Consider the following 18,981-nt stretch of genomic DNA (forward strand, 5'->3'; position numbering starts at 1 on the left):
AAGGATTGGGACTGGGGTTCCATTGCAGAGCCACTCACCATAAAAACTCCACTTGAAAACAAAAGACAAAACAAAAACTAGTAAATCCACAAAAAAGGCGCTGAGGCTCTCGAACGAAACTCTTTATTCACAAATGAATGGTAAGCGCTTTCACCGGCTACAATATGCCAGCTTCTTCAGACCAAATTCAAACAGATTTAACACAGTCCCCACTCATTTTATATACTTTCAAAAACAACCAATTAGTAAGCTAATTGATTAATGACCATACAAGCTATTAAAACAAGATTTTTCTTAAAAAACCTGACACTTAAAAGGGTCATTATTTAAAAAGGCATTATTTAAATAAACCATCTTCCTAAGTCGAGTTATAAATATTAAATAAATAAAATGCAAAATATGTTTAACATATATCTTAATAACCATTTTATCAAAACATAAAATGTTAAATATTATATAAAAATTTAAATATATATTACATTTATTTATTTATACACATAAGAAATTTATAACTTCCTAGACAGAACCTAATAAAAATGAACAAATAAATGAATAATATCCAAATGCCATGCATATGTTTTGAAATTGTCCTTGAGAATTATTTATCCCTGACCAAAATGTATCCATTACTATTAAACTATCAGTTAGTTAATAAAACTTTTTTACTGTAAATTCATCTATTTAAAGCTTTCATTTTAAGAAGGCATTTAATGGATATTTGTTCGTTAAGCCCAGGAAATATATATGCTAAGGTTCGTATCTGCCACTCTAATTCTACTTCCTCAAGTCTCAAGAACCATGGGCCACCCCTGACACTATGCTCAATCTTTTGTAACACCACAAACTTGAATTTATGCTCTGAAAACATCATAATATGTCTTGCCAGGGCATTGTTGTTATTAGCCCTAACAATATTATAGTGATGTTCATAAACTCTCTGTTTAAGCTTACGTTCGGTCTTTACAATATAAAATGCATCACAATGGGTATAATTAGCACAATAAACAACTCCTTGTGAGTCACATGAAAAATGACCTAAAATTTTGTAATTCTTATCTCTAATAGTTACACTATCAGAGGTGTTGATAAATTTAGATTGTGAGCATCTTCCGCACCTAAAGGTGCCAGGTTGCCCTTTTGGTACTCTTTTGACTCTTTCCAGTAAATTCTTAAGATTTGGACCCCTTCTAAAAATAATAGAAAAATTATGACCTATTTTCTTATTTAACTCATGCTCCTGAAGTATAATGTTCCAATTCTTATACATAATTTCCCTAATCCTATTCGCATCAGTAGAATATGTAGTCAAAAAACCCCCAAGTTCTAATTCTTTCTTAATTTTAGGAGGGGCAGCAATTTCAGAGATGCCCAATGAAACCACCTGTACTTGTCTATCTTGTATTAAAGGTTGAAAATACCCTAAGTCCCTTTTCCTACTGACCTCCTTTATGACTTGATCTAATAAAGCCAAAGGATAAGCTCTCTTCAAAAACATACATTTAAGTAAAGTGCATTCATCCTGAAAATCCTCAAATCTGGACACCATCCTAGCTGCCCTTACCATCTGTCCTTTAACAACAGCCTTTTTCTGTTGGTTTATTTAAATAATGCCTTTTTACATAATGACCCTTTTAAGTGTCACGTTTTTTAAGAAAAATCTTGTTTTAATAGCTTGTATGGTCATTAATCAATTAGCTTACTAATTGGTTGTTTTTGAAAGTATATAAAATGAGTGGGGACTGTGTTAAATCTGTTTGAATTTGGTCTGTAGAAGCTGGCATATTGTAGCCGGTGAAAGCGCTTACCATTCATTTGTGAATAAAGAGTTTCGTTCGAGAGCCTCAGTGCCTTTTTTGTGGATTTACTGGATTTTCTTCATTGTTTGGACTTGTCAACTGTGGTTTGGAAAAGTTATCTTGTCCATTAAGAAGCATGCTGTGTTTTTTTTTGTTAGTAAGCAAACTTATTATTATGCATAATAACAATAATCATAATAAAGATGGAAACATTTCTGGTTTAGGAAATAATAACATTTTAATTAGACTTAAGGATAGTATATATGAATGACAACAGTGACAAAACTAGCAGGAATTCATGAAAAAGTGAACTAATTACATAATGCAGCACATTATGGGCTACAGAACCATCAAGCATCTCATTTTATGATGCTAGTTCTCTAAGCAATAAATACAGTATTGGTTCTGTCCGACAGTATTGTGGTCATCTCTGGTATGCACTGCAAATGGCAACACTGACCATAAAATTTAATGACACTTGAGTAGAACTGAGATGCATAAATGTAATGCCCCCATTTAGAGTACTATAATGACCATGTCTGAGGCTGACCCATGACTGTAACGCAGTGATCTCTGACCTTGGGCACCCTTTTTCACCTCCTATCTATATAGTTCACATTACTAGGGGCACCTCCTCCTGGCTTTCATAGAAAGCTTGTTCAATGTTAAGGGGAATACCCTTCTACCTCCTTCACTGGAGGAGCGCCGTCGGCACCCTGAGTAAATGCTCTGATATATTGTGTTTACATATGATGTAGAACAAAAACTGATACAGCTGATATTCATGCAGCCCAACAGCATGAGGTTTGCTATCCCTCAGACTGCCATGATACCATATGGCTGGCATTGCAGGCATGCTTGGATGGCTTGTACACATATAGAAGCTAGGCACTCTGGAAACACCCAGAGACACAACAGTGTATCCCTGCACCGCTAAACACCAACAATTACTTCATGCCTGCAATGTTTTTAATTTATCCATTGTTAACCAGGTTAATCCCAACAGGCTAGTGGACTCTTCTTTTCAAGGGAGACGCAAGACGGTATTAATACTATTAGGGGAAATTTGGCCAGAGCATCAGGGAATTTTCCCCACTTTTTTCAGTAGGTGATGTGAGATCTTTAACATCCACCTGAGCTACTAGCTACTCAAGCAAATGGGACCTCAGTTTAATAACAAGCTCAGGAGTACAATACTCCCATTATGCTGCATGGCAGAGTCAACAATCCATCTACCTGGTGTGGGAATAGAACCTATAACCTTCTGCACCAAAGGTAACCATACTATCCGTGGCACCACAAGTGTGCTACATAGAAGGTCCAAGGAAGTGAACTGCAGAGCTTAGCTTTATGCTATAAGATTCTTACATGAGGCTAGAGTAAAATCTATGAATCGTACTGTCATTCTGTAATCAGTTTGATATGTCATGAGGGACTCAAAATGATATAAGCCATGCATAAAGTCTTTATGAATCCCAGATACATGTCTTATCCAAATGCACAACCACCCATTACTTAAATAAATTTGGGCTTTGTGTTATCCAGAAAGTTGCTTTGATGGGCACTAATATGAGTAGGTCTGTAAAACTGTTATGGAAGCCATAAAAGATTATTTATATAATATACTGCTTCTCACTTACTGTTTTCTAAGCATATAGATTAAATAAAGAGGATATATTTTGTGAAAGAGATACTAATGTTATTGGCAGGTCTAATCTTAGAAATGATGGAAATCATTACATTTTAGGTCAAATTCACCCTAACTGTGATCCTGAGGATCTGTGTTCAATTAGTCTTCGCAGGAGCTTGAGGGAATAGGGTGGGAGAATGAGTGAATGTTGTACAGCTCTCCCATCTTGGGGAAAGGGATATGGCTTGACTCACTGTGTGTGTGTGACATCCAGTGGGGATCTCTGAGTGATGCAGCCCACAGAGTCTGGACCAGAGAGATGTGCTGCTACAGTGCAACCACACAGGTCTGGAAGATGTCACATAGGGAATCTCGCATGCTCCTCTCTACAGACTCTGGCAGTGCTTGTGTGCCTCAGAAGCTGCCGTGGGGTTGCAAGGAGACAGACACCCTGATGTCTGCCTGGATGATAGCCCCAAATCAGCTCTTGCTTCACAGAGGAACAAATAGGCCACTTATGGATTTCAACCCCTTTAGGGACAAATACGCTAGCTAAATCACATGAGGCTGATGGTCAGTAGGCAAAGAGTTAAAAAAAATTACCTTAACCTGAGATATAGACACAGCTCTCCTACACCTCTCAGTCTTTCTTTTGGGGACAAGTATTGTTAAAGCATCATCATAAAGACTCTTCACAGCTCTTACTTGGTATTGTTGGCCTTATGCCCACAACTTAATATTTGATTACATCCATATGGCAGGGTTGTTTACAATGAAGGTGGCATACTGTTACTGTCATGTTAGATTGTGACAGTCACAGGATCAGGCTGGCAGACTGGAAATGAAGGGATACAGATAGGACAAAAGTAACAGCATTGTACACATGAGTAAAAGAAAAAGTCATAATATTAGCAAGATAATCTTAGCTGAAAGAAACCCAAGAACTGCATGGAATGAAAGGTCAAAAGGTCACCCACCTTTTTTTGTTTTAAGTTGCTCATCTGATTATGATGTTTAATGGATTTTTTGATTGATGAGATTGTGGCTCCTTTTTGTGGAGATATGGGTGATAGCAATTATTATTTTAAAAACTGGATAGATTTCAAAAAGTATTTTAGATGACGTCATTCCTACGGTTTAGCCAAACTGACTTATAAAATATTTTCCTGAAATGAAAAAAGAGACCCTAAGAATATTGCCAGCAGACCTACATGCACAGGTACCATGTCCGTGTACCCATGTAATAATGATGCACCTGTTGAGATGGGATGCTACTTTGTATGCACAATTACTTTTTCAACATCCCTTAAACCTGCACTTTTACACTAACTTGTTAGTAGCCTCTGTTTTGGTTGAACTGTTGATGCTCTGGTGCCTGCTTCAGCAAACACCTTCACTGTAGAAATGTACTGTTGAGTTCATAGACTAAAATTAAGCATGTGCGTGCATGCAGGCTGAAAAATTAGCACAATACTGAGAGAGAGAGAGAGAGAGACAGACAAATCCTCCATCTGTAGAAACAAGGTTAGTTAAAAGCTGCAAAATTAAAACAATAGTGAAAGAGAGAAATACTGCATCTGTAGAAATATGGTTTGTTGTACCTTTTTTCCTTTTAATTTAAAACTATGTACTTTAAATAACCAGTGTCTTTTAAGAATGACTTGTTATGGTTGATCTGTTGAAAGTTCCAGGCTCTTACTGACTCCACACTACAGAGAAATGAAGCCCTGACTGCAGTTCCAGTGACATGTAAAAACTATTGAGGCTGGATGTTGGGTGAGCTAGCTGGAGGAACGGAAATGTGTAGCTGAGGCTGTCTCACCAATTCCAGGGAGAGGAAGGTGGTGTGGTCCACTATAAAGCTGCACCTGGTGAAGGCTGGGAGGTGAAACAGCAGCACAAGAACTGTGATGGACATTTTGGCCTGCCAAGCAGTACTTAACACTGTAGCTGGAATTTACTTCACAAATGTAAAAACAGATACACTCCACTGGGCTATGACCGCAGGGCCCAATTTTTCAGGGTGCTCATCTGGCACTACAGAGGAAGTTAAGAACCATAGGAACCTTCCTGATCCATGCTAAATGATGGCGGAGATTACTAGCTTTGGTCTGCTCTTCCACTATCTGAGAACACTGAAGGCAGGATGAATGAATAAGCAAACAGAGCATAGGGACTCAATGATCACAGCAAAAGGAGAAAACAGACCCAGGAAAAATATCACACTGTCATCTTCAAGTTGCTTTCAAAGTAATTTAATTTGGGTGGGGTGTAAGCAGTCTGTGATGCAGCTAAAAATGCATGTTTCTTTTGGCCCCATTCTATTATGAAGGCCTTGTACAAAAACGCTTGGGTACTAACTAGTATCACAGAAGAACATATTTGAAAGAGCATGTTTTATGGTGATTTACTGTATTGCAGGACTTGCAGACATACATAATCCATACACATTCCCATTTTAAAGTCAAATTGGTTTGAGCCAGCTTTGAGGTGCAGAGGTATAACACCCTGACCGTGACCTGCACGACTGGACATTTTTAGCCAATCTGAGAGATAGATTAGCTGGTGGGGAAGGTTAGAAACAAGCAGGTAATGTTTTCTTCCTCATCCTGGGAGGGAAGGAGGGTTGGTGGTTTTGGTCTGCTGTGTTTTGCCAGCAGCAAAAGGATGCTTTGCAGCACCAGAAAGCAGTAAGGAAAGGCATGGATTTGCTGCTATCAATCTGTTACGTGGTAGCCTTCCTCAACATGCAGGTGGAACACACACATGTAGGAGAAAGGCATAGTAAGCCCTTGTAGTGATATGAGTACCCATGTCAGCTGCCAAATGGGGGGGGGGGTAGGTTAATTATTAAACCCCCTCACTTTTCTAAAAGAAACTGTGTCTGATAGCCAATGCATAGCACAATTGTTCATCAGCCTGGGACAATTAGAGTCTTCCTTTAGTTCAAAAGGCTTCAGTGTGAGAAGATGAAACCAGATAATAAGGCTGTTGGAATGATGACCATGCAGGGGTTAAGCAGGGGTCATTGGAAGGTAGCTGAAGGTAGAATGGGGACTAGAAATAGTAAAGTACCCATCATGGCTGCCTGGAACACAGTCATATATGGGTTACTCCTTTCTCTCCCCTAACTAACCTAACAGTGAGTTTCTGTTAGGTTAACTTATTTTCCAGATAGGAGGTTATTTCTGTTGGATGATATGTGAAACAGATCGAATGAGGTGGGCTGGGAAAATGAATGGGCAACCTGGCAGGGTCTTGATAGTTGGCAGGCATGAGATGCAAAACTCACAAAAAGAAAAAAATATGAAATTGGATATGGAAGTAATTTGTGTCACTCCATTCCATCCCATATTTTCTCAATAGTTTACCCAATTTTTTTGAGATGGTGAAGTGGACATTTTTGGTTAAATTTCTTTTACTGGTTACTAAAAAAATAAACTTATAAAGGCCTTACTTCATTCAGTACACAGTATAAGCAAATGCACTTTGCATTTCTGGTACTCTGCCCACTACAACACTCATCACTCCATACTGTGCCTTTAAATGTTTCTTTTATTGGTAAATAAGACTGCTTTTCATTAAACTGTAAGTGACAAGATACTTGGATTTTGTGTGAAGAGTTTCCATAATTTGAGCTGGTTATGATCTTGCACTGCGTTTCAAAGAAATAACATATAAAGTACTCACATTCCAGTCTATTGTGGCAAAAAAACAATGGCGCTTAAGCTCTTCAACTCCATCAAGCCCAGCTCCTGTTGTGAAAATCAAAATAAAAATAATCAAAATTATTGCTGAGAAAAATGCAGGCACGTACAAGGCCTATTTAGGTAACATTTCAACCAAACATAAACTGTATGTTTTTGCAAGCAATGGTGATAAATTATTATTATATATATGAACATACATTGTTCATATGTAAACTTTACTATGACCCATAAATAACTGCTGACACCAGTAGACTGATGTAGAATGCATCAGAGATAACAATAGGTACTTTAATTTTATAATTATTTGATTTTCTTATGACTGTGTGTGATTACTCAAATTTCTTAATTGCGGATCTCTACAGATCAAACAATTTAATGTTTACTAGTCCAAGCATTCCATAATTATATATTTAATGTGGAATACATTTGGAATGCACATTTATTACTAGACAGTTCCTCATGATTAGTCTTCTGGTGAAGACACAAGGTATAGTTTTTTTTTTTCATACTGCGACCCATTTTAAGGAACAGATACCCAGAATTCAATGAGACACTGTGAGAAGCCAAGAGTGAGCTCTACAGGTACTGTTGTCAGATGGACAAGGTACAGAGAGAATGAGGCAGCAGTGAGTCAGGGTGAAAATAATAACTTCAGCTTTTCACACCACCACATATTTTATTTGGGTGGGGGGTAGGCAGATATTATTCATGTCAGAGTAACTCCTAATTCCATAATCATTGGGTAACAAACTGGAATGATAACTAGAACAGACTCCAGTCCCTTGCACTTAACGTGGTACCCTGTGCTATCCTAAACAAAAATCTCCACTCCCTAGAAGTTTTCTTTACCCTAGCTAATGCTGACATCTGTGTGGTCACTGAGACATGGTTTAAAGCCGCGGAGAGTACACCAACAGTGCTAGGTTATAATGCCTTCCACACATTTAGGGCAGTTACTTCACAGGCAGAGACTAAATGTGGAGGTGTTTCTATTTATAACAAAAATAAATGTAGTTCATGGCTGGTCAAACAAGACAATGCACTTGATCTGCTCCATGTTCAAATCACCATAGGTAAACTCCAATACCACTTCCTTGCAAGCTATTGGTCCCCCTCTATGACCCAGGAAACCCATACCACGTATTTAAACTTATTAGAAATACTAACTATCCAACCCAATACCATATTCATGGGTGACTTTATTTACCCCACTATTAAATGGGAATCCTATATGACACCAAACATACAGGCACAGAGATTCCTGGATTTTGTAAACACAAACTCCCTGGACCAGATAGTCAATACACCAGCCAGGGGTGCAACCATACTGGATCTGGTCCTCACTAATATGGGATATTTCTGCACACCATCTACTGTAATGTCTTCCCTGGTAAGGTCAGGCCACAAAATAGTCTCCTTTGAAGGAAAAATAAAACCTGGACCCCCAGCTAAACCTGGATTATTCAGGAACTATTCTGAGGCTAACCTCCTGCTATTAAGTGAAAACCTGGCAAAATGTCAAGCCCCCATAAACCCGGAGAACACTTCTGCCTATGCAGAAGTGTTCACAGAAACCTTGTACAAGCATGATAATAGCTGCATAGAGACAGGTGTACCCACCAGGAAGAAGTACAGAACTAACTCAAAATATAAGCCACTATAGTGGAATCACAAAATCAATAGGCTGTATAACAGGAGGAAGAAAATCATGGCAAAAATTAAGAGGTGCAGCACCCAGCAGGATAAAAGCACTCTCATCAAACTAAACAAACAACTCAGAGGACAAATAAAATCTACCAAAGCCGAATTTGAGGTAAGTTTGTCCTCCCAGGCCAAGGACAGCCACAGAGCATTCTTTAACTATGTCCACAACTTCAAGAGTAATACACAATTGTGTGCAAAGCCCATTGTAAATGGTGCCATCTATACTAAGCTAGAAGGTATAGCAAACCTCCTGGCTGATAAATTCAGCTCCAACTTTACCCCTCTCTCCCCCTCAACCTTCCCTCAGGAAATATCATTGAATATAACTCCCCCTACTATCACTATAGAACAGGTGCTTAATGCTCTAAGACCAAGAACACTGCATCAATGGACCCAGACAATATCCCAGGATGCCTTCTAAGTAGCATGAAACATAACCTATCAGTAATTACTACTTAACTGTAGCCTCCAAACAAGCTTTGTGTCTCATGAATGGAGAAAGGCAGCAGTCATCCTGCTGCACAAAGGTGGGCCATCTACAGACCCTGGAAACTACAGACACATAAGCCTCACTAGTCTTATATGTAAACCCATGGAAAGAATTGTTATGGAGATGACCAACAGAGATGGACCCAACCCAGTTTGGGTTCGTCAAGGGCAGATCATTCCTACTTAACCTGGTGGACTTCTTTCAGAAGGTCACGAAAGCAATGGATGAGGGCAAAATCGTTAACACTGCCTAATTTGACCTGGCCAAATCATTTGACACAACAGCCCACTCGGACATTGTTGACAAATTCAAGAGGTTAGGTACAAACCCATATGTCACCCGGTGCACAGCCAACTGGCTCACAGACAGGACCCAGGAAGTTAGAATTGGGAAGTCCACCTCTACAAAGAGGCCAGTCACAAGTGGAGTCCCTCAGGGATAAGTCCTTGGACCGCTCCTATTTGACATTTACTTCTCAGACGTCAAGGCCAATGTCAGTGGTCTCTGGCTAACTAAATTTGCAGATGATTGCAAATTAGGAGCTGTCATTGAATCTCACACTGACACAAATGTTCTACAGGAGGGGATGACACAGACAAACAACTGGTGTTAGAGCAGGTCTATATCAGAACATCGAAGTATTAAAACTTTGAATGTTCTGATATCGAACACTATTCAGCGAATGCTAAGAATAGCGAAGCTGCAGAACAGTGAATTCTTTACTTGGGAAAGAATTTGGCTGGCCGTTTCTGTGGCTTTGCTATTCTTAGAGCTGTGGTTGAAAGTTAAGGGTTGGGTTCAGGTAAGTGTGCGATTGTTTGTACATTAGGGTTAGGGGCAGGTTAAGTGAGTTAGGGTTAGAGCGTAGGTTAGGAGTGTGTGTGACAGTGACAGACTTTAGGGTTGGGGCAGTTTAAGTGAGTTAGGGTTAGGGTGTGGGTTAGGTGAGTGTGCAATAGTAATGGACCTTAGGGTTAGGGTTCAGGTAAGTGGGTAGATAGTAGTGTATGTTTAGTTTATTGTAGCGTTAGATGTAGGAATTTAAGTGTATGTGTGTGGTTGCTGTTTGTTTGATGTGCTTGTATGTGTTTTGGAGCAGCGAATTTTTTCCATGGGAAAAAATTTGCTGTTTTGAATGTTCGATATTTCCACGTTTAGATGTTTTGGGGCCGATGAAATGGGGTTCGCTATTTTCATCTTTCGATAATGTGATATAAATGCGTTAGAGACATGGACTAAAACTAAATGCCAAGAAATGCTTAACAGTATCCTTTGGGAAGTCATCCATCCCTGGTAACTATCACAGTGGCAACACACCCCTTAGAGATGACCCAGTAGTCAAGCACTTAGGGAAACACATAGATAGTAATCTAGGCTTTGATCAACACGTATCTACAGTGGTGAGGAAATTATTCTACATTGCACAACTTATAAAGAAAGGTATGACAACTAAGTCCAAGGAAGTCATTGTTCCACTGTATTCAGCATTCATCAGACCTGTCATTGAGTACAATACCTCCTTTGGTATGTACCTAACCAGAAATATCCAACAATTGGAACATCCACAGAGGTTCCTCACTAAAGAATACAGGACATAAGTAATATGTCCTATGCAGACCGACTCAAGGTCCTTTCCCTGTATTCTGTCATCTACATCCTTTTGAGGGGAGATCTACGCCAGGCATACAGAGCATTATCAGACCCCACTCTGATGGGCCTTCTGCATATCCACAAAACAAACAGCACCAGAATTACCTGGTCTAAAGACTTAAACATTGCCTGTGATATAAACAGGACCTAATGGAGAGATAGGTATGTATCCCAGAGACTACCCCGTCTATGGAGCAGGCTCCCCATCCATGTGAAGCGAAGTTCCTCCCTAACCCAATTCAAGTGCAACTTGGACAGTTGGATGAGAAACTGGAAATTCATCCCTAGTTTGGTATCTATGTCTCTATTGGACACAGGTAACCTCTAAATGGTTCATCTCCCGGGCCTATGCTTATACTTATTATGGGTATGAGAACTTGTCAGAGATTTGAGATGCATGGCTAGGTTTAAAAACACCCTTGAGGTCATTAGCCTAGTAAACACCTATGAACCTATGAATCTATAGTTTTGTAGCATTTACCTGGCATTTCTATGTACTCCATCTACTGGGTGGGTAGCAATCAGATGAGATAAAGCTCATGATTCTTCCCCTCTTCATCTCTCTGATGGATATGATAGATTTGTTTAACTTTCAATTTTTTCTTGAGAAACTACAAGTGGTGTATTACACAATGCTGCGTCAAATAAAATAGACCAAAACGTGCTTATATTAGTAATTTTTTTCTTTTTTTGTACTGAATGCTCAAAAACAACAGAGTTCTGCCAGCCTGGTGGCATACAGGGATAAAGCTCTAACTACAGCCCAGGTGATCTGGGTTTGATTAGCACCTCATGTACTTGAATGCCTATCCTTGGGATGGGGGTAGAGCTGGCCACGTGTCATTGCAGTCCTTCTGAGGATAAAAGTTTGCCTGCAGCCTGGGGTATTAGCACACCAGGCCAACAACTGGTGATAGTCTTCACTGAGCAGTGCCTGGGAGCATGCACTTATGTTGGGGGGGGGGTGTTCTGGCCTCCATGGCACTTCACTGAGCAGTGCACGGGAGTATGCACTTATATTGGGGAGGGTGTTCTGGCCTCCATGGCACTTCACTGAGCAGTGCATGGGAGTATGCACTTATGTTGGGGGGAGGGGTGTTCTGGCCTCCATGGCACCTCACTGAGCAGTGCACGGGAGCATGCACGTATGTTGGGAGGGGGGTGTTCTGGCCAACATTGCACTTCACTGAGCAGTGCATGGGAGCATGCACTTATGTTGGGGGGTGTTATTGCCTCCATGGTACTTCACTGAGCAGTGCACGTGAGCATACACTTATGTTGGGGGGTGTTCTGGCCTCCATGACACTTTACTGAGCAGTGCACGGGAGCATGCACTTATGTTGGGAGAGCGGAGTTCTGGCCTCCATTGAACTTCACTGAGCAGTGCATTGGAGCATGCAATTATGTTAGGGGAGTGTTCTGGCCACCATGGTACTTCACTGAACAGTGCATGGGAGCACGCACTTATGTTGGGGGGGTGTTCTGGCCTCCATGGCACTTCACTGAGCAGTCCATGGGAGCATGCACTTATGTTGGGAGGGGGGTGTTCTGGCCTTCATTGCACTTCACCGAGCAGTGCAGGGGAGCATGCACTTATGTTGGGGGGTGTGCTGGACTCCATGGTACTTCACTGAGCAGTGCATGGGAGCATGCACTTATGTTGGGGGGGGTTCTGGCCTCCATGGCACTTCACTGAGCAGTGCACGGGAGTATGAACTTATGTTGGGAGGGGGGTGTTCTGGCCTCCATTGCACTTCACGGAGCAGTGCACGGGAGCATGCACTTATGTTGGGACAGGGCAGTTCTGGCCTCCATTGTACTTCACTGAGCAGTGCATGGGAGCATGCACTTATGTTAGGGGGTGTTTTGGCCTCCATAGTACTTCACTGAGCAGTGCACAGGAGCATGCAGTTATGTTGGGGGGGTGTTCTGGCCTCCATGGCACTTCACTGAGCAGTGCATGGGAGCATGCACTTATGTTGGGGGGTGTTCTGGCCTCCATGGTACTTCACTGAGCAGTGCATGGGAGCATGCACTTATGTTGGGGGGTGTTCTGGCCTCCATGGCACTTCACTGAGCAGTGCATGGGAGCATGCACTTATGTTGGGGGGTGTTCTGGCCTCCATGGCACTTCACTGAGCAATGCATGGGAGCATGCACTTATGTTGGGGGGGGTGTTCTGGCCTACATGGTATATCACTGGGCAGTGCATGGGAGGATGCACTTATGTTGGGGGGTGTTCTGGCCTCCATGGCACTTCACTGAGCAGTGCATGGGAGCATGCAATTATGTTGGGGGGGGTGTTCTTGCCTCCATGGTACTTAACTGAGCAGTGCACGGGAGCATGCACTTATGTTGGGGGGTGTTCTGGCCTCCATGGCACATCACTTAGCAGTGCACAGGAGCATGCACTTATGTTGGCGGGTGTTCTGGCCACCATGGTACTTCACTGAGCAGTGCACAGGAGCATGCACTTATGTTGGGGGGTGTTCTGGCCTCCATGGTACTTCACTGAGCAGTGCATGAGAGCATGCACTTATGTTGGGGGGTGTTCTGGCCATCATGGTACTTCACTGAGCAGTGCACGGGACCATGCACTTATGTTGGGGGGGGGTGTTCTGGCCTCCATGGTACTTCACTGAGCAGTGCATGGGAGCATGCACTTATGTTGGGGGGTGTTCTGGCCTCCATGGTACTTCACTGAGCAGTGCATGGGAGCATGCACTTATATTGGGGGGGTGTTCTGGCCTCCATGGTACTTCACTGAGCAGTGCATGGGAGCATGCACTTATGTTGTGGTGTTCTGGCCTCCATGGTACATCACTGAGCAGTGCACGGGAGCATGCACTTATGTTGGGAGAGGGGAGTTCTGGCCTCCATTGTACTTCACTGAGCAGTGCACGGGAGCATGCACTTATGTTGGGGGGTGTTCTGGCCTCCATGGTACTTCGCTGAGCAGTGCATGGGAGTATGCACTTATGTTGGGGGGGTGTTCTGGCCCCCATGGCACTTCACTGAGCAGTGCACGGAAGCATGCACTTATGTTGGGGGGGGGGTTCTGGCCACCATGGCACTTCACTGAGCAGTGCATGGGAGCATGCACTTATGTTGGGGGGTGTTCTGGCCTCCATGGCACTTCACTGAGCAATGCATGGGAGCATGCACTTATGTTGGGGGGGGGGTGTTCTGGCCTACATGGTACATCACTGGGCAGTGCACGGGAGGATGCACTTATGTTGGGGGGTGTTCTGGCCTCCATGGCACTTCACTGAGCAGTGCATGGGAGCATGCAATTATGTGGGGGGGGTGTTCTGGCCTCCATGTTACTTAACTGAGCAGTGCACGGGAGCATGCACTTATGTTGGGGGGTGTTCTGGCCTCCATGGCACTTCACTTAGCAGTGCACGGGAGCATGCACTTATGTTGGCGGGTGTTCTGGCCACCATGGTACTTCACGGAGCAGTGCACAGGAGCATGCACTTATGTTGGGGGGTGTTCTGGCCTCCATGGTACTTCACTGAGCAGTGCATGAGAGCATGCACTTATGTTGGGGGGTGTTCTGGTCATCATGGTACTTCACTGAGCAGTGCACGGAGCCATGCACTTATGGTGGGGGGGGGCGGTGTTCTGGCCTCCATGGTACTTCACTGAGCAGTGCATGGGAGCATGCACTTATGTTGGGGGGTGTTCTGGCCTCCATGGTACTTCACTGAGCAGTGCATGGGAGCATGCACTTATGTTGGGGGGTGTTCTGGCCTCCATGGTACTTCACTGAGCAGTGCATGGGAGCATGCACTTATGTTGTGGTGTTCTGGCCTCCATGGTACATCACTGAGCAGTGCACGGGAGCATGCACTTATGTTGGGAGAGGGGAGTTCTGGCCTCCATTGTACTTCACTGAGCAGTGCACGGGAGCATGCACTTATGTTGGGGGGTGTTCTGGCCTCCATGGTACTTCGCTGAGCAGTGCATGGGAGTATGCACTTATGTTGGGGGGGTGTTCTGGCCCCCATGGCACTTCACTGAGCAGTGCACGGAAGCATGCACTTATGTTGGGGGGTGTTCTGGCCACCATGGTACTTCACTGAGCAGTGCACGGGAGCATGCACTCATGTTGGGGGTTGTTCTGGTCTCCATGGTACTTCACTGAGCAGTGCATGGGAGCATGCACTTATGTTGTGGGGTGTTCTGGCCTCCATGGTACTTCACTGAGCAGTGCACGGGAGCATGCACATATGTTGGGGGGTGTTCTGGCCTCCATGGTACTTCACTGAGCAGTGCACGGGAGCTAGCACTTATGTTGGGGGTGTTCTGGCCTCCATGGCACTTCACTGAGCAGTGCACAGGAGCATGCACTTATGTTGGGGGGTGTTCTGGCCTCCATGGCACTTCACTGAGCAGTGCACGGGAGCATGCACTTATGTTGGGGGGTGTTCTGGCCTCCATGGCACTTCACTGAGCAGTGCCTGGGAGCATGCACTTATGTTGGGGGGTGTTCTGGCCTCCATGGCACTTCACTGAGCAGTGCACGGGAGCATGCACTTATGTTGGGGGGTGTTCTGGCCTCCATGGTACTTCACTGAGCAGTGCACAGGAGCATGCACTTATGTTGGGGGGTGTTCTGGCCTCCATGGTACTTCACTGAGCAGTGCACGGGAGCATGCACATATGTTGGGGGGTGTTCTGGCCTCCATGGCACTTCACTGAGCAGTGCACGGGAGCATGCACTTATGTTGGGGGGTGTTCTGGCCTCCATGGCACTTCACTGAGCAGTGCACGGGGGCATGCACTTATGTTGGGGGGTGTTCTGGCCTCCATGCACTTCACTGAGCAGTGCACGGGAGCATGCACTTATGTTGGGGGGTGTTCTGGCCTCCATGGTACTTCACTGAGGAGTGCACAGGAGCATGCACTTATGTTGGGGGGTGTTCTGGCCTCCATGGTACTTCACTGAGCAGTGCACGGGAGCATGCACATATGTTGGGGGGGGTGTTCTGGCCTCCATGGCACTTCACTGAGCAGTGCACGGGAGCATGCACTTATGTTGGGGGGTGATCTTCCCTCCATGGCACTTCACTGAGCAGTACATGGGAGCATGCACTTATGTTGGGGGGTGTTCTGGCCTCCATGGCACTTCACTGAACAGTGCACGGGAGCATGCACTTATGTTGGGGGGGGTGTTCTGGCCTCCATGGTACTTCACTGAGCAGTGCACAGGAGGATGCACTTATGATGGGGTGTGTTCTGGCCTCCATGGTACTTCACTGAGCAGTGCACAGGAGCATGCACTTATGTTGGGGGGGGTGTTCTGGCCTCCATGGTACTTCACTGAGCAATGCACGGAAGCATGCACTTATGTTGGGAGGGGGGTGTTCTGGCCTCCATTGTACTTCACTGAGCAGTGCATGGGAGCATGCACTTATGTTGGGAGGTGGGTGTTCTGGTCTCCATTGTACTTCACTGAAGCAGTGCATGGGAGCATGCACTTATGTTGGGGGGTTTTCTGGCCTCCATGGTACTTCACTGAGCAGTGCACGGGAGCATGCACTTATGTTGGGGGGTGTTCTGGCCACCATGGTACTTCACTGAGCAGTGCACGGGAGCATGCACTTATATTGGGGGGTGTTCTGGCCTCCATGGTACTTCACTGAGCAGTGCACGGGAGCATGCACTTATGTTGGGGGGGGTGTTCTGGCCACCATGGTACTTTACTGAGCAGTGCACGGGAGCATGCACTTATATTGGGGGGTGTTCTGGCCTCCATGGTACTTCACTGAACAGTGCACGGGAGCATGCACTTATGTTGGGAGAGGGGAGTTCTGGCCTCCATTGTACTTCGCTGAGCAGTGCACGGGAGCATGCACTTATGTTGGGGGGGTGTTCTGGCCTCCATGGCACTTCACTGAGCAGTGCATGGGGGCATGCACTTATGTTGGGAGGTGTTCTGGCCTCCATGGCACTTCACTGAGCAGTGCACGGGAGCATGCACTTATGTTGGGGGGGTGTACTGGTCTCCATGGCACTTCACTGAGCAGTGCATGGGAGCATGCACTTATGTTGGGGGGGTGTACTGGCCTCCATGGTACTTCACTGAGCAGTGCACAGGAGCATGCACTTATGTTGAGGGGTGTTCTGGCCCCCATGGCACTTCACTGAGCAGTGCACGAAGCATGCACTTATGTTGGGGGGTGTTCTGGCCACCATGGTACTTCAATGAGCAGTGCATGGGAGCATGAACTTATGTTGAGGCTGGTGTTCTGGCCTCCATGGTACTTCACTGAGCAGTGCATGGGAGCATGCACTTATGTTGGGGGGGTGTTCTGGCCTCCATGGTACTTCACGGAGCAGTGCATGAGAGCATGCACTTATGTTGGGGGGTGTTCTGGCCTCCATGGTACTTCACTGAGCAGTGCACGGAGGCATGCACATACGTTGGGGGGTGTTCTGGCCTCCATGGCACTTCACTGAGCAGTGCACGGGAGCATGCACTTATGTTGGGGGGTGTTCTTCCCTCCATGGCACTTCACTGAGCAGTACACGGGAGCATGCACTTATGTTGGGGGGTGTTCTGGCCTCCATGGCACTTCACTGAGCAGTGCACGGGAGCATGCACTTATGTTGGGGGGGTGTTCTGGCCTCCATGGTACTTCACTGAGCAGTGCACAGGAAGATGCACTTATGTTGCTGGGTGTTCTGGCCTCCATGGTACTTCACTGAGCAGTGCACGGGAGCATGCACATATGTTGGGGGGTGTTCTGGCCTCCATGGCACTTCACTGAGCAGTGCACGGGAGCATGCACTTATGTTGGGGGGTGTTCTTCCCTCCATGGCACTTCACTGAGCAGTACATGTGAGCATGCACTTATGTTGGGGGGTGTTCTGGCCTCCATGGCACTTCACTGAGCAGTGCACGGGAGCATGCACTTATGTTGGGGGGGTGTTCTGGCCTCCATGGTACTTCACTGAGCAGTGCACAGGAGGATGCACTTATGTTGGGGGGTGTTCTGGCCTCCATGGTACTTCACTGAGCAGTGCACAGGAGCATGCACTTATGTTGGGGGGTGTTCTGGCCTCCATGGTACTTCACTGAGCAGTGCACGGGAGCATGCAGTTATGTTGGGAGGGGGGTGTTCTGGCCTCCATTGTACTTCACTGAGCAGTGCATGGGAGCATGCACTTATGTTGGGGGGTGTTCTGGCCTCCATGGTACTTCACTGAGCAGTGCACGGGTGCATGCACTTATGTTGGGGCGTGTTCTGGCCTCCATGGTACTTCACTGAGGAGTGCACGGGAGCATGCACTTATGTTGGGAGGTGTTCTGGCCTCCATGGTACTTCACTGAGCAGTGCACAGGAGCATGCACTTATGTTGGGGGGGTGTTCTGGCCACCATGGCACTTCACTGAGCAGTGCAAGGGAGGATGCACTTATGTTGAGGGGGTGTTCTGGCCTCCATGGTACTTCACTGAGCAGTGCACGGGAGCATGCACTTATGTTGGGAGGTGGGTGTTCTGGTCTCCATTGTACTTCACTGAGCAGTGCATGGGAGCATGCACTTATGTTGGGGGGGGTGTTCTGGCCTCCATGGTACTTCACTGAGCAGTGCACGGGAGCATGCACTTATGTTGGGGGGTGTTCTGGCCACCATGGTTCTTCACTGAGCAGTGCATGGGAGCATGCACTTATGTTGGGGGGGGGTGTTCTGGCCTTCATTGCACTTCACCGAGCAGTGCATGGGAGCATGCACTTATGTTGGGGGGTGTGCTGGACTCCATGGTACTTCACTGAGCAGTGCATGGGAGCATGCACTTATGTTGGGGGGGGTTCTGGCCTCCATGGCACTTCACTGAGCAGTGGGCGGGAGTATGAACTTATGTTGGGACAGGTGTTCTGGCCTCCATTGCACTTCACTGAGCAGTGCATGGGAGCATGCACTTATGTTGGGACAGGTGTTTTGGCCTCCATAGTACTTCACTGAGCAGTGCACAGGAGCATGCAGTTA

At 45.4% G+C, this 18,981-nt stretch overlaps 1 protein-coding gene across 2 annotated transcripts in view; it reads right to left on the reverse strand.

The window, feature by feature from the left end:
- RPS6KA2 (ribosomal protein S6 kinase A2) overlaps positions 1-18,981 on the reverse strand; it is a 2,145,504-nt gene that overhangs the window by 830,298 nt on the left and 1,296,225 nt on the right. For both annotated transcript variants that reach the window (XM_044069491.1, XM_044069485.1), the window contains exon 11: positions 7,117-7,181. In XM_044069491.1, coding sequence (XP_043925426.1) covers positions 7,117-7,181 — 65 coding nt within the window. The remainder of the gene's footprint in view (positions 1-7,116; positions 7,182-18,981) is intronic.

The sequence above is a fragment of the Protopterus annectens genome, chromosome 1.part0 (genome assembly GCF_019279795.1).
Source record: "Protopterus annectens isolate FY-2018-M chromosome 1.part0, PAN1.0, whole genome shotgun sequence".
Taxonomy (NCBI): Eukaryota; Metazoa; Chordata; order Ceratodontiformes; family Protopteridae; genus Protopterus; species Protopterus annectens.